The sequence below is a fragment of the Perca flavescens genome, chromosome 14, assembly GCF_004354835.1.
Source record: "Perca flavescens isolate YP-PL-M2 chromosome 14, PFLA_1.0, whole genome shotgun sequence".
In the NCBI taxonomy this organism is placed as follows: Eukaryota; Metazoa; Chordata; class Actinopteri; order Perciformes; family Percidae; genus Perca; species Perca flavescens.
In genome coordinates, this window is record NC_041344.1 from 8,193,487 (window position 1) to 8,206,328 (window position 12,842).

General features: G+C 40.0%; 2 pseudogenes and 3 gene segments (V, D, J or C); 3 read left to right on the forward strand and 2 right to left on the reverse strand.

The window, feature by feature from the left end:
• Positions 1–1,575, forward strand: part of LOC114568581 (Ig kappa chain V region 2717-like) — a 4,745-nt gene extending 3,170 nt beyond the window's left edge. The window contains 1 exon segment of the V gene segment in view: positions 1,253–1,575. Coding sequence covers positions 1,253–1,575 — 323 coding nt within the window.
• A 2,549-nt stretch (positions 1,576–4,124) lies between these two features.
• On the forward strand, positions 4,125–4,597 carry LOC114568582 (Ig kappa chain V region 3381-like). The segment is given in 2 exon segments: positions 4,125–4,176; positions 4,284–4,597. Coding segments are annotated over 2 exon segments (366 nt in total).
• Positions 4,598–6,058: 1,461 nt separating this feature from the next.
• Positions 6,059–7,800, reverse strand: LOC114568583 (Ig kappa-b4 chain C region-like; annotated as a pseudogene).
• Positions 7,801–8,593: 793 nt separating this feature from the next.
• Positions 8,594–9,081, forward strand: LOC114568584 (Ig kappa chain V region 3381-like). The segment is given in 2 exon segments: positions 8,594–8,645; positions 8,753–9,081. Coding segments are annotated over 2 exon segments (381 nt in total).
• Positions 9,082–10,808: 1,727 nt separating this feature from the next.
• On the reverse strand, positions 10,809–12,685 carry LOC114568585 (Ig kappa-b4 chain C region-like; annotated as a pseudogene).
• Positions 12,686–12,842: the final 157 nt, after the last annotated feature.

The window sequence follows — 12,842 nt, forward strand, 5'->3', positions numbered from 1 at the left end:
CTAAAGTCTTTGAAATAACTGTGTAACCCTTGCCAGCTTCATGTAAATCAACAATTCTTGATCATAGATTCTCTGAAAGCTCTTTTTGGCGAGGCATGGCTCACATAAGTGTGTTCTTCTTGTGCAGCGCAAACTCCAAAAGTTTGAGGGCTTTTTATCAGTCAAAGTAGCTGTAGTCCACACCTCCAAACTCATTATCTTAACGAGACTCCACGTGTGCTAAAAGCTGACTCCAATTAGCTTTTTGGAGGTCATTAACTCAAGGGTTCATGTACTTTTTACACAAGCACGATGCTGTTTTTTTAGGTGTTCTCAATAAAGACATGGAAGATCAAAAAAATGTTGCGTTATTATTTTAGACATATTATATTTGTCAATACCCTTGACTTACATGAAGATCAGATCACATTTTATGAAAAATGTATTCAGAAAACCATTAAATTCCAAAAGCTTCACGTACTTTTTCTTGCCACTGTATGTAGGTCCATGCTGTCAGCACTGAGGGGGAAACAGCATGACATGTTGAGGACAGCTACAGTTCACTGACTCTGTGTGTTTGCATATGTGTCCTGCCTCTCTGCTCCCAGCCGTTAAGAGGCCAGTGTTGATCATTTAAAACATACAGAGTATACAAAATACAATATAAAATAGTGCAAATGGGCAGGTGGCAGCAAATAAGTCTATTAAAAAATACAAGAGAGCAAATATTAAAAAATTGCAAAAGAAATGCAGTTATTCTGTGTTCAATGCCTGTTTGGCATAGGAAATAAAAGACTTCTTTTATATTATTCCAGCTGGTCCTGGGAAGCCTAAATCGAACATTTTGAAAGATTTGTCAAGAAGTCAAAGTGTTATTGAAAGATCCTAATCAATACTCTGATAAAGTGATTGATCCATTGATGAACAGCATCATCAGAGTAATCCAAGTCCCTGTTGGAGTCAGTCAGAGCATTTCCATAGAGAGCCACTTTGCATCAGCAGCACCATGCTCCAGTGCTCTGGGAGAGTTTATAGTCCTGAGAGTTGAACACTGGATGACTGACAGCTGTCCTTCATGACAACAGAAGACACAGAAATCCTCCTCATCAAAAACATGACTTTGATCTCCGTCCTCATCTGGACTCTCCTCTGCTGCTGCTTCACAGGTAAAGTCCAGAGAATCAAACTCCTCTCCTCTATCAACATCCGTCCCTCTGAAATGAAGCCGACTAAACCGTGACGCTGCTTTATGTTTTTGTCTCTGTATCCTCAGAGTCCAGAGGCCAGGTCACAGTGACTCAGCCTGGAGCAGTGAGCTCTGCTCTGGGAGGCTCCGTCTCCATCAGCTGTAGGACCAGTCAGGATGTTTATAATTCTGACTTTTTAGCCTGGTACCAACAGAGAGATGGAGAAACTCCTAAACTGCTCATTTACCGTGCTACTGAGCAAGAATCAGGGATTCCAGATCGTTTTACAGGCAGTGGATCAGACTCTGACTTCACTCTGACCATCAGTGGAGTCCAGACTGAAGATGCAGCAGTTTACTACTGTCAGAGTTATCATGAAATCAACAGTCAGGATGTGTTCACACAGTGAAAAAGCGTCGTACAAAAACCTCCCTCAGTCAGACTGAACAGAAACTGAACTGACTGCTGCAGCTGGAAGCTACTGCAGAGACTGATACACTTCACTGAGGACACACACACACACACACACACACACACACACACACACACACACACACACAGTAAGACTATAAGATAAGATGTGTGTGAAAAACATACATAGATGTTATCGAACAAACAACACAGCAAGGTTCCTAAAACACTAATCCCTTTAAGTAAATCATTTAATTGTAGTAAAACCAAAGAGATCCTCCCAGACCTTCTTGACCTAGACATTAGTTTATCTGCTATTTAAAAGCTTTTTTTACTTTTTTTTTTTTACTGTCCTTTTTTATTAAAGCTAGGATGGCAGTATCATCAGAACATGTAATGATATAGTTGTTGGGATTATAGCTTCTATACTCATCTGTGTAAAGGGTAAAAAGGACAGGTGAACTGACTCAACCCTGGGGGGCTCCGGTGCTTCAAGTTCTCCACTCTGAGAGAGTACCATTAACACTGACCTGCTGTTTACCATTCGGTAGAAACCAGTGGTACCACCTAATAATGAGGGATGGACATTAAGGTCATTCAGCTTTTTAATGAATAGGTGGTGCTGGACCCAAGGCCTCTGCCAGCTCTACGCTGCATCATTTCAGCAGAGACCCAGAAATGCCGTCTGGTCCAGCAGCCTTCCTAGGGCAGGTGGGTGAGAAAAGACTCTGTACTACATGCTGGTCAATAGTGATTTTTGGGGGATTCAGTGCAGGTAATGAGTCTAGAGCCTCTATTTTATCCTACTAGAACTCAGCCAATCAAAACCTTGCATAAAAGTTATTTAATTCAAGAGGTTTTTCAGGTTTGTCCTAAATTTCATGGGATCCCACATTTTTTTCATATTCATAATGGAGCAGTGGGGTTCAAATGTCTCCTTCTCCTTCCTCCTTGCCTTTAATAATTTGCTATTGAGTTTTTTTGGGATATTCCTCATTGCCACAATATCCCCATTTTTAAATGCTATTTTTCTACGGACTAAAAACTCTTTAATTTCCTTGGAAATATTAGATTCATTGTTGGGATACAAAGTTATAGACTTCTGAGTTAACACGTTATCTCTACAAAATGTTACGTAATCAGTAATAGTGTCTGTTACTTCTTCCAAGTCCAAGCTATGGAATAATATGAAGGTAAATATGGTGCAAAACGTGAGAGCTTGTAGAATACGATGTGAGAACTTGCAGAACAAAAAATCTGAACTTGTATGTTAAAATTTGCACTTGTAAAAAATATTCACACACATGGTCTGAAAAACTTTGCACTTGTAAAACTAAAATTTGCACTTGTAAAAAATATTCACACACGTGATCTGAATTTGAAGTCTGAAAAAAAAAAAACACGAGAGCTTGTAAAAAAATCTGAACTTGTAAATTGAAATTTGCACAATGAATTTCTAAAGTCTTTGAAATAACTGTGTAACCCTTGCCAGCTTCATGTAAATCAACAATTCTTGATCATAGATTCTCTGAAAGCTCTTTTTGGCGAGGCATGGCTCACATAAGTGTGTTCTTCTTGTGCAGCGCAAACTCCAAAAGTTTGAGGGCTTTTTATCAGTCAAAGTAGCTGTAGTCCACACCTCCAAACTCATTATCTTAACGAGACTCCACGTGTGCTAAAAGCTGACTCCAGTTAGCTTTTTGGAGGTCATTAACTCAAGGGTTCACGTACTTTTTGCACAAGCACGATGCAGTTTTTTTAGTTGTTCTCAACAAAGACATGGGAGCTCAAAAAAATGTTGTGTTATTACTTTAGACACATTATATTTGTCATTACCCTTGACTTACATGAAGATCAGATCACATTTTATGTCAAATGTATTCAGAAAACCATTGAATTCCAAAAGCTTCACGTACTTTTTCTTGCCACTGTATGTAGGTCCATGCTGTCAGCACTGAGGGGGAAACAGCATGACATGTTGAGGACAGCTACAGTTCACTGACTCTGTGTGTTTGCATATGTGTCCTGCCTCTCTGCTCCCAGCCGTTAAGAGGCCAGTGTTGATCATTTAGAACATACAGAGTATACAAAATACAATATAAAATAGTGCAAAGGGGCAGGTGGCAGCAAATAAGTCTAATAAAAAAATATAAGATAGCAAATATTAAAAAATTGCAAAAGAAATGCAGTTATTCTTTGTTCAATGCCTGTATGGCATAGGGAATAAAAGACTTCTTTTATATTCCAGCTGGTCCTGGGAAGCCTAAATCGAACATTTTGAAAGATTTGTCAAGAAGTCAAAGTGTTATTGAAAGATCCTAATCAATACTCTGATAAAGTGATTGATCCATTGATGAACAGCATCATCAGAGTAATCCAAGTCCCTGTTGGAGTCAGTCAGAGCATTTCCATAGAGAGCCACTTTGCATCAGCAGCACCATGCTCCAGTGCTCTGGGAGAGTTTATAGTCCTGAGAGTTGAACACTGGATGACTGACAGCTGTCCTTCATGACAACAGAAGACACAGAAATCCTCCTCATCAAAAACATGACTTTGATCTCCGTCCTCATCTGGACTCTCCTCTGCTGCTGCTTCACAGGTAAAGTCCAGAGAATCAAACTCCTCTCCTCTATCAACATCCGTCCCTCTGAAATGAAGCCGACTAAACCGTGACGCTGCTTTATGTTTTTGTCTCTGTATCCTCAGAGTCCAGAGGCCAGGTCACAGTGACTCAGCCTGGAGCAGTGAGCTCTGCTCTGGGAGGCTCCGTCTCCATCAGCTGTAGGACCAGTCAGAATGTTCATGGTGGGAACCATTTAGCCTGGTACCAACAGAGAGATGGAGAAACTCCTAAACTGCTCATTTACGGTGCTAGCACTCGACAATCAGGGATTCCAGATCGTTTTACAGGCAGTGGATCAAACTCTGACTTCACTCTGACCATCAGTGGAGTCCAGACTGAAGATGCAGCAGTTTACTACTGTCAGAGTTATCACAGTGGGGGTGTGTTCACACAGTGAAAAAGCGTCGTACAAAAACCTCCCTCAGTCAGACTGAACAGAAACTGAACTGACTGCTGCAGCTGGAAGCTACTGCAGAGACTGATACACTTCACTGAGGACACACACACACACACACACACACACACACACACACACACACACACACACACACACACACACACACACACATAAATACAATAAATTACCAAGAGTTTGTAAAAATAGTCCCATTACAGTTACCAAAACAACATGTTTCATTATTAGTTTCATTGTGGACACAGACCTGTCTGAGTTTTTGAATTATTATTTTTTTCATCCTGTATTTATCCAGGCAAGTCATTTAAAACACATATACATATACAATGGCAACTTTGCAAAAGGGAAAGCCTCTTAAGGGAGGGTGTAAGGGCTGATAGAGAAATATCATATTGTCAGTTAAAAAGATGACAGCAAACATCCAAACATTTCCAACACCTCCACTACTTCCACCCAATCACAGCAAGCAGAACAGAAATGACATACAGTCTAGCACACAAGCATGGTGTCAAACGACGACAGAACACGAGCAACAAACACAAGCACTAATTCAACATGCAGAGCTAAACAGCAGCAGCAAGACAACAACAATCAGCATGGGGCAACAGTAAACAGCAGACAGATAATGGGGAGGGAATGCTTGTGGTTCCCAAAACAGCCGCATGTATCAGAGAGAAGGTCCATAACAGAGTTGTTAAAAGCTGACATGAAGATACAAGTTTTCAGCTTTAGTGGTTTTTTGCAGATAGTTCCAGTCTTTGGCTGCAGCAGACTGTAATGACGACAGAGAGAAGACAGTATTTGTTTTGGGAACTTTGAACAGAATATGATGAGAAGAACGTGTGTCAACTTCTATCGCTAATGAAACAAACAGTGGTGGACTCTTAAGACTCTTTTCACATTGTGATGAACAAAGTTTTACTAGAAACATAAATGCCCAAAAAAGTTCCTATCAGAACAGTTAATGTGATATGAAGTTATGCACTGAGGAGATCAGATTACCACAAGATCTAAAACCACTTCTGTATCAAAGTGCACAGCACAGCAGGTCATTCCCATCTACCTGTTACCTGCTTTAGATCAGACACATTAGATGACAGTGGTGACCATTATTGTTGGGAGAAAAACCCAAAGAATCTGTTGACTTTCTCTCACATTGACTTTGTCAAGGAGAGCAGTAACAGTGGTGCTGACCAGAGTTTGACTTTCATCCTTTCCCACCAGCTCCATACCTGCTGTAGGACACCACAGCTAAACCCTGTCAGGCTGCACCGAGCAGATGGGACCTGCATTACATCATCTCATCACTTCTTTCTAAAAGAATCATCTCATGGAAATGCTACAGAGAAAAACTCTCTCAGGATTTCATTGATACTGTAGATGTTCATTTAAGAAAGGAACACATGACGGCAGTCATTCTTGGATCAATAAGCTCGGACGACATTAAGTTGATACATTTGTCTTTATTGTTTTAACATACAGAGAATATCAGCATTACTGCAAGCAACACAAGATGAACTTTCAAATTGTGATGAATCTGTAGAGAGAGAGAGAGAGAGAGAGAGAGAGAGAGAGAGAGAGAGAGAGAGAGAGAGAGAGAGTAGCAGAGAGCAGACTGAGATCAGTATCAGAGTGAAACCAGTAGCATAGTCCCAGTGAGTCAGGTCAGGACTGGGAACACTGGTCTCTCCTCAGTGTCTCTGAGAGTGGAGTCTGGGAGCCCTGGGTGGCCTCACAGGTCACAGAGCCCACCTTCTCCCACTGGTCTTTAGGGAGCCTCAGGGTGCTGCTCCAGCTGTATTTGCCGTCCTTCCCCAGCACCCCGGGGCTCCTGCTCTCCTCCCAGCTGCTGCTGCTGCTGCTGCCGTCCACCTTCCAGGCCAGACTCCAGTCTGAGGGGAAGCCCTTGTTGGCCAGGCACATGAGCGTGGCCTTCCCCTCCAGCAGCTCCTCACTGGAGGGGGCAGCACCGTCAGGGTGGGACGGACATCACCTAGGAGACACCAATCAGCTTAGAGGACAGGGACCACACAGCTGTCAATCAACCAGCAGACACTTGGACACCTTGACTGTGTGAGAGTTGGTTTTCTCCTTTAAGGAGTTTCTGTCAGATGGTTTTTCTGCTCCACCAGTCACTCACTCACACATTGTTTCACTTCCCTTTAAGAAGCCTCTCATGTAAATCAGCACAGAGAGAATCATCTACACAATGAGCTGATATATATCTAACTATACACTGGAAATAAAATGTCAACTTTTGGACAAATCTTTAAACCTCCAAATCAAGATCATCACCAACCTAACTATACATTACTTTAAAGTATTTAGTGTAATAGAAACAAATCCAGAAAATGAGCTGACAACATCAAATGTTCTTCATGTGGATTTCGATCATCATTACCAAACTGTTCAAATAGTTTTCAAACTTTGAAACAATACATGACACAGTAAAGAGATGTTGCACATTTTCAAATACCGATCTTTATCTTTGCTCTGTTCAATTGTTTGAATATTTGATTCTTCATTTGCTTTAAACAGTTATCATTGATGTGGAAAATGAAAAATGAATCTTGTAGAACAGTTTTTCAGTTTTATCTTTTCCAAACTTCAAGTCATTTAAATTTCAGTTTGACAGAAATGTGTAAAGAAATGTTTAGTGAAGCTGCTCTGAGTTAGTCTCCACGATAAAGGAGGACAAATTAAAACATGAATACATATACATTTTATCAACTGTACACAGAATTTAAAACATTACTTTACAATATTTCCAATATAGTTTGTAGTATTTGTGCAGAAACTTACTTCCAACATTCAGTCTGGTTCCTCCACCGAACGTGTACCACAGTGATACAAAGTCATTGAGCCTCCGTACAAAAACCTCTCACTGTAGAGAGACACGGCTCTCTGACTTTGTCAGACTGAACTAAACCTACAAGCCCTCAAGATGCTACTTTACCATTAAAGTTGGAAATAATGATTTATCCTCTGACTCAAGATTTCATTTTCTTACAATGAACTTTACAATTTTCTATTTCAACAGCAGACCTTTGCCTTTTAGTGCAAAATATTTGTGTAAAATTATGGATTCATATTTCACAAATCTGGAAAGTTAAGAGTGCAGAAAGTAACGGAAGAAAAATAGCTCCTGAAATAAAAAGTTTAAAAGTTTGACTTACTTCCAACATTCAGTCTGGTTCCTCCACCAAAAGTCCACCACAGTGATACAAAGTCATTGAGCCGCCGTACAAAAACCTCTCACTGTAGAGAGACACGGCTCTCTGACTTTGACACAAACAAACTCACCAAAATGAGGCTGTTATGAAAAGAGAACTGACAATAACACAGTGCTGCAGATTTCCTTAATGCATGTTTTTATATATGTAAAATGTATTTCATTTCTTCTCTTGCAATTAATTTAAATAAGACAGAATACATTGGAGTAGATTGACTTCATTGTCCACTTCAGTGGAAATTTGTGTTTGCCTTCTCCAAAACTACAGCAAAGGTAAATACAATGCACATAACACAGCACACCATTAAAAACATACAGACTATAAAGAATACAATATACAATAGAGTAAATGGGCAGGTAGCAGCAGATAAGTTATATGAATAATTCAAGAAAGCAAATCTTATAAAATAACAAGTGTTCCCTGATGGAGTCATTCTGTGCTCAATGGCTTTATGGCACAGGGAATAAAATACTTCTTGGAAATGTTCCAGCAGGTCCTTGGGACCCTAAATCTAACATTTACTATACTCTGATAAAGTGATTGATCCATTGATGAACAGCATCATCAGAGTAATCCAAGTCCCTGTTGGAGTCAGTCAGAGCATTTCCATAGAGAGCCACTTTGCATCAGCAGCACCATGCTCCAGTGCTCTGGGAGAGTTTATAGTCCTGAGAGTTGAACACTGGATGACTGACAGCTGTCCTTCATGACAACAGAAGACACAGAAATCCTCCTCATCAAAAACATGACTTTGATCTCCGTCCTCATCTGGACTCTCCTCTGCTGCTGCTTCACAGGTAAAGTCCAGAGAATCAAACTCCTCTCCTCTATCAACATCCGTCCCTCTGAAATGAAGCCGACTAAACCGTGACGCTGCTTTATGTTTTTGTCTCTGTATCCTCAGAGTCCAGAGGCCAGGTCACAGTGACTCAGCCTGGAGCAGTGAGCTCTGCTCTGGGAGGCTCCGTCTCCATCAGCTGTAGGACCAGTCAGAATGTTTATGTTGGGAGCTATCTACAGTTAGCCTGGTACCAACAGAGAGATGGAGAAACTCCTAAACTGCTCATTTACGGTGCTAGCACTCGACAATCAGGGATTCCAGATCGTTTTACAGGCAGTGGATCAAACTCTGACTTCACTCTGACCATCAGTGGAGTCCAGACTGAAGATGCAGCAGTTTACTACTGTCAGAGTGTTCATCAAATCAACAGCCAGTGGGTGTTCACACAGTGAAAAAGCGTCGTACAAAAACCTCCCTCAGTCAGACTGAACAGAAACTGAACTGACTGCTGCAGCTGGAAGCTACTGCAGAGACTGATACACTTCACTGAGGACACACACACACACACACACACACAGTAAGACTATAAGATAAACTTTTTGTTCCACAATGTGTGTGAAAAACATACATAGATGTTCTTGAACAAACAACACAGCAAGGTTCCTAAAACACTAATCTCTTTAAGTAAATCATTTAATTGTAGTAAAACCAAAGAGATCCTCCCAGTCCTTCTTGACCTAGACATTAGTTTATCTGCTATTTAAAAGCTTTATTGACACAGGGACAAATTAATTTTTACATCTATTTCCAACATCTCCTCAGTTTTTTTAACATTCAGAAAAAGGTGTTTGTCATCACACCATTTTACAAACCTTTGAATCTCTGAAAGGTAGTTAGATAGATCACTGTCCTTTTTTATTAAAGCTAGGATGGCAGTATCATCAGAACATGTAATGATATAGTTGTTGGGATTATAGCTTCTATACTCATCTGTGTAAAGGGTAAAAAGGACAGGTGAACTGACTCAACCCTGGGGGGCTCCGGTGCTTCAAGTTCTCCACTCTGAGAGAGTACCATTAACACTGACCTGCTGTTTACCATTCGGTAGAAACCAGTGGTACCACCTAATAATGAGGGATGGACATTACAGTTTTTTCCGATTGCTATACGACAGTGGGCACAACTGGGGTCACATGTGCAAAACTCTACCTCCAGTCTGCACAGCAGCAGTTCATGTGGACCAAACTCTAGTTGGTTTTCCATTGCTTGAACACAGTTTTCAAAACTCTACACACTTATCCCATTACTTTAAACACGTGCACAACACTGTAGATTTACAGCACTTTGTTCAAATGCTAACACACTGCTGTCAAAACTGTTAACCACGCATTCAAAACAGAATAGATTTCAGTCTGGTGCCTAATAAACACTGCTGACTGGAATTTTAACTGAAAGCCTAAGCAGGTGTCTTGTTTTACACTAGTTAGTGAACATATACGGTATTTATACAGAGAAAGATCAGAAAGCCTTTTTTTTTATACAAACACAAAATAAGAATGAAACAGTTATACACTGTACTGTTTGAGAGAAACAGGTAAAAGAGCAAAGATACCAATATGTCCAGGTAAGATGTCTGAGGTTATGTACACAGCTGATTCAAACAGACATTTGTTCCAATGTTGCTAAAAATATGAAGTGTACCTTGTGTCACATTGTGTGGGGTCAGTTAAAACCATTATAATTAATTATTGAACCTTTTAAACGACGTATAAATTTGTAGGAAAGAATCAAGAGGACCCAACTTGGTAATTATAAAAATAGTAATACAGAAATCATATGCCTGCATCTATATGAAGTATATGCAAAAACATTTTCTCTTACATGCAACTCAAAAACCCAACAAATACACTGAGACCAAAAGTTAATTCTTCACTTTGGAAACAGCAAAATAATCTCTTTACAACGTCCATCCATTAGCTGTTGTTGAGCTTCCAATCATATCACATGATCTTCCTCAGCAGATGGTTTTTAAATTTTTTTTTTTAAATTTTAAAATTCATATTCCTCTGAGCATTTGTGTGAGACTTCTTGTCCACGTCGGCTTAAAAGATCAAATATTCCATGAGAACTGGGTGAGCCCTGTCTGCTGTTTCTTTACAATAACAGACATGAAAACAGCTGATTTGATGAAAAGGGATTTATTGTGATGACATCATCAAAAGTACAACAAGCAACAAAACTTATCAATGAAACATGTAATTAGACAGTGAGAGAGAGAGAGAGAGAGAGAGAGAGAGAGAGAGAGAGAGAGAGAGAGAGAGAGAGAGAGAGAGTAGCAGAGAGCAGACTGAGATCAGTATCAGAGTGAAACCAGTAGCAGAGTCCCAGTGAGTCAGGTCAGGACTGGGAACACTGGTCTCTCCTCAGTGTCTCTGAGAGTGGAGTCTGGGAGCCCTGGGTGGCCTCACAGGTCACAGAGCCCACCTTCTCCCACTGGTCTTTAGGGAGCCTCAGGGTGCTGCTCCAGCTGTATTTGCCGTCCTTCCCCAGCACCCCGGGGCTCCTGCTCTCCTCCCAGCTGCTGCTGCTGCTGCTGCCGTCCACCTTCCAGGCCAGACTCCAGTCTGAGGGGAAGCCCTTGTTGGCCAGGCACATGAGCGTGGCCTTCCCCTCCAGCAGCTCCTCACTGGAGGGGGGGCAGCACCGTCAGTGTGGGACGGACATCACCTAGGAGACACCAATCAGCTTAGAGGACAGGGACCACACAGCTGTCAATCAACCAGCAGACACTTGGACACCTTGACTGTGTGAGAGTTGGTTTTCCCTTTAAGGAGTTTCTGTCAGATGGTTTTTCTGCTCCACCAGTCACTCACTCACACATTGTTTCACTTCCCTTTAAGAAGCCTCTCATGTAAATCAGCACAGAGAGAATCATCTACACAATGAGCTGATATATATCTAACTATACACTGGAAATAAAATGTCAACTTTTGGACAAATCTTTAAACCTCCAAATCAAGATCATCACCAACCTAACTATACATTACTTTAAAGTATTTAGTGTAATAGAAACAAATCCAGAAAATGAGCTGACAACATCAAATGTTCTTCATGTGGATTTCGATCATCATTACCAAACTGTTCAAATAGTTTTCAAACTTTGAAACAATACATGACACAGTAAAGAGATGTTGCACATTTTCAAATACCGATCTTTGTCTTTGCTCTGTTCAATTGTTTGAATATTTGAATCTTCATTTGCTTTAAACAATTATCATTGATGTGGAAAATGAAAAATGAATCTTGTAGAACAGTTTTTCAGTTTTATCTTTTCCACACTTCAAGTCATTTAAATTTCAGTTTGACAGAAATGTGTAAAGAAATGTTTAGTGAAGCTGCTCTGAGTTAGTCTCCATGATAAAGGAGGAGAAATAAAAACGTGAATACTAAAAGTTATTAAAAATGTATTTCATCGACTGTAAACTGAATTTAAATCATTACTTTACAATATTAACAATATAGTTTTTAGTATTTGTGCAGAAACTTACTTCCAACATTCAGTCTGGTTGGAGAGACACGGCTCTCTGACTTTGTCAGACTGAACTAAACCTACAAGCCCTCAAGATGCTACTTTACCATTAAAGTTGGAAATAATGATTTATCCTCTGACTCAATATTTCATTTTCTTACAATTAACTTTTTAATTTTCTATTTCAACAGCAAACATTTGCCTTTTAGTGCAAAATATTTCTTTAAAAATTATAGATTAATATTCCACAAATCTGGAATGTTAAGAGTGCAGAAAGTAAAGAAAGAAAAAAAAAAAGCTCCTGAAATGGAAATTTTTTTAAAAGTTTGACTTACTTCCAACATTCAGTCTGGTTCCTCCACCAAAAGTCCACCACAGTGATACAAAGTCATTGAGCCGCCGTACAAAAACCTCTCACTGTAGAGAGACACGGCTCTCTGACTTTGACACAAACAAACTCACCAAAATGAGGCTGTTATGAAAAGATAACTGACAATAACACAGTGTTGCAGATTTCCTTTATGCATGTTTTTATATATGTATAATGTATGTAATTTCTTCTCTTGCAATGAATTTAAATGAGACAGAAGACATTAGATTAGATTGACTTTATTGTCCACCTCAGTGAGAATTTGTCTTTGGCTTCTCCCAAAGTACAGCAAAGGTAAATACAATGCACATAAC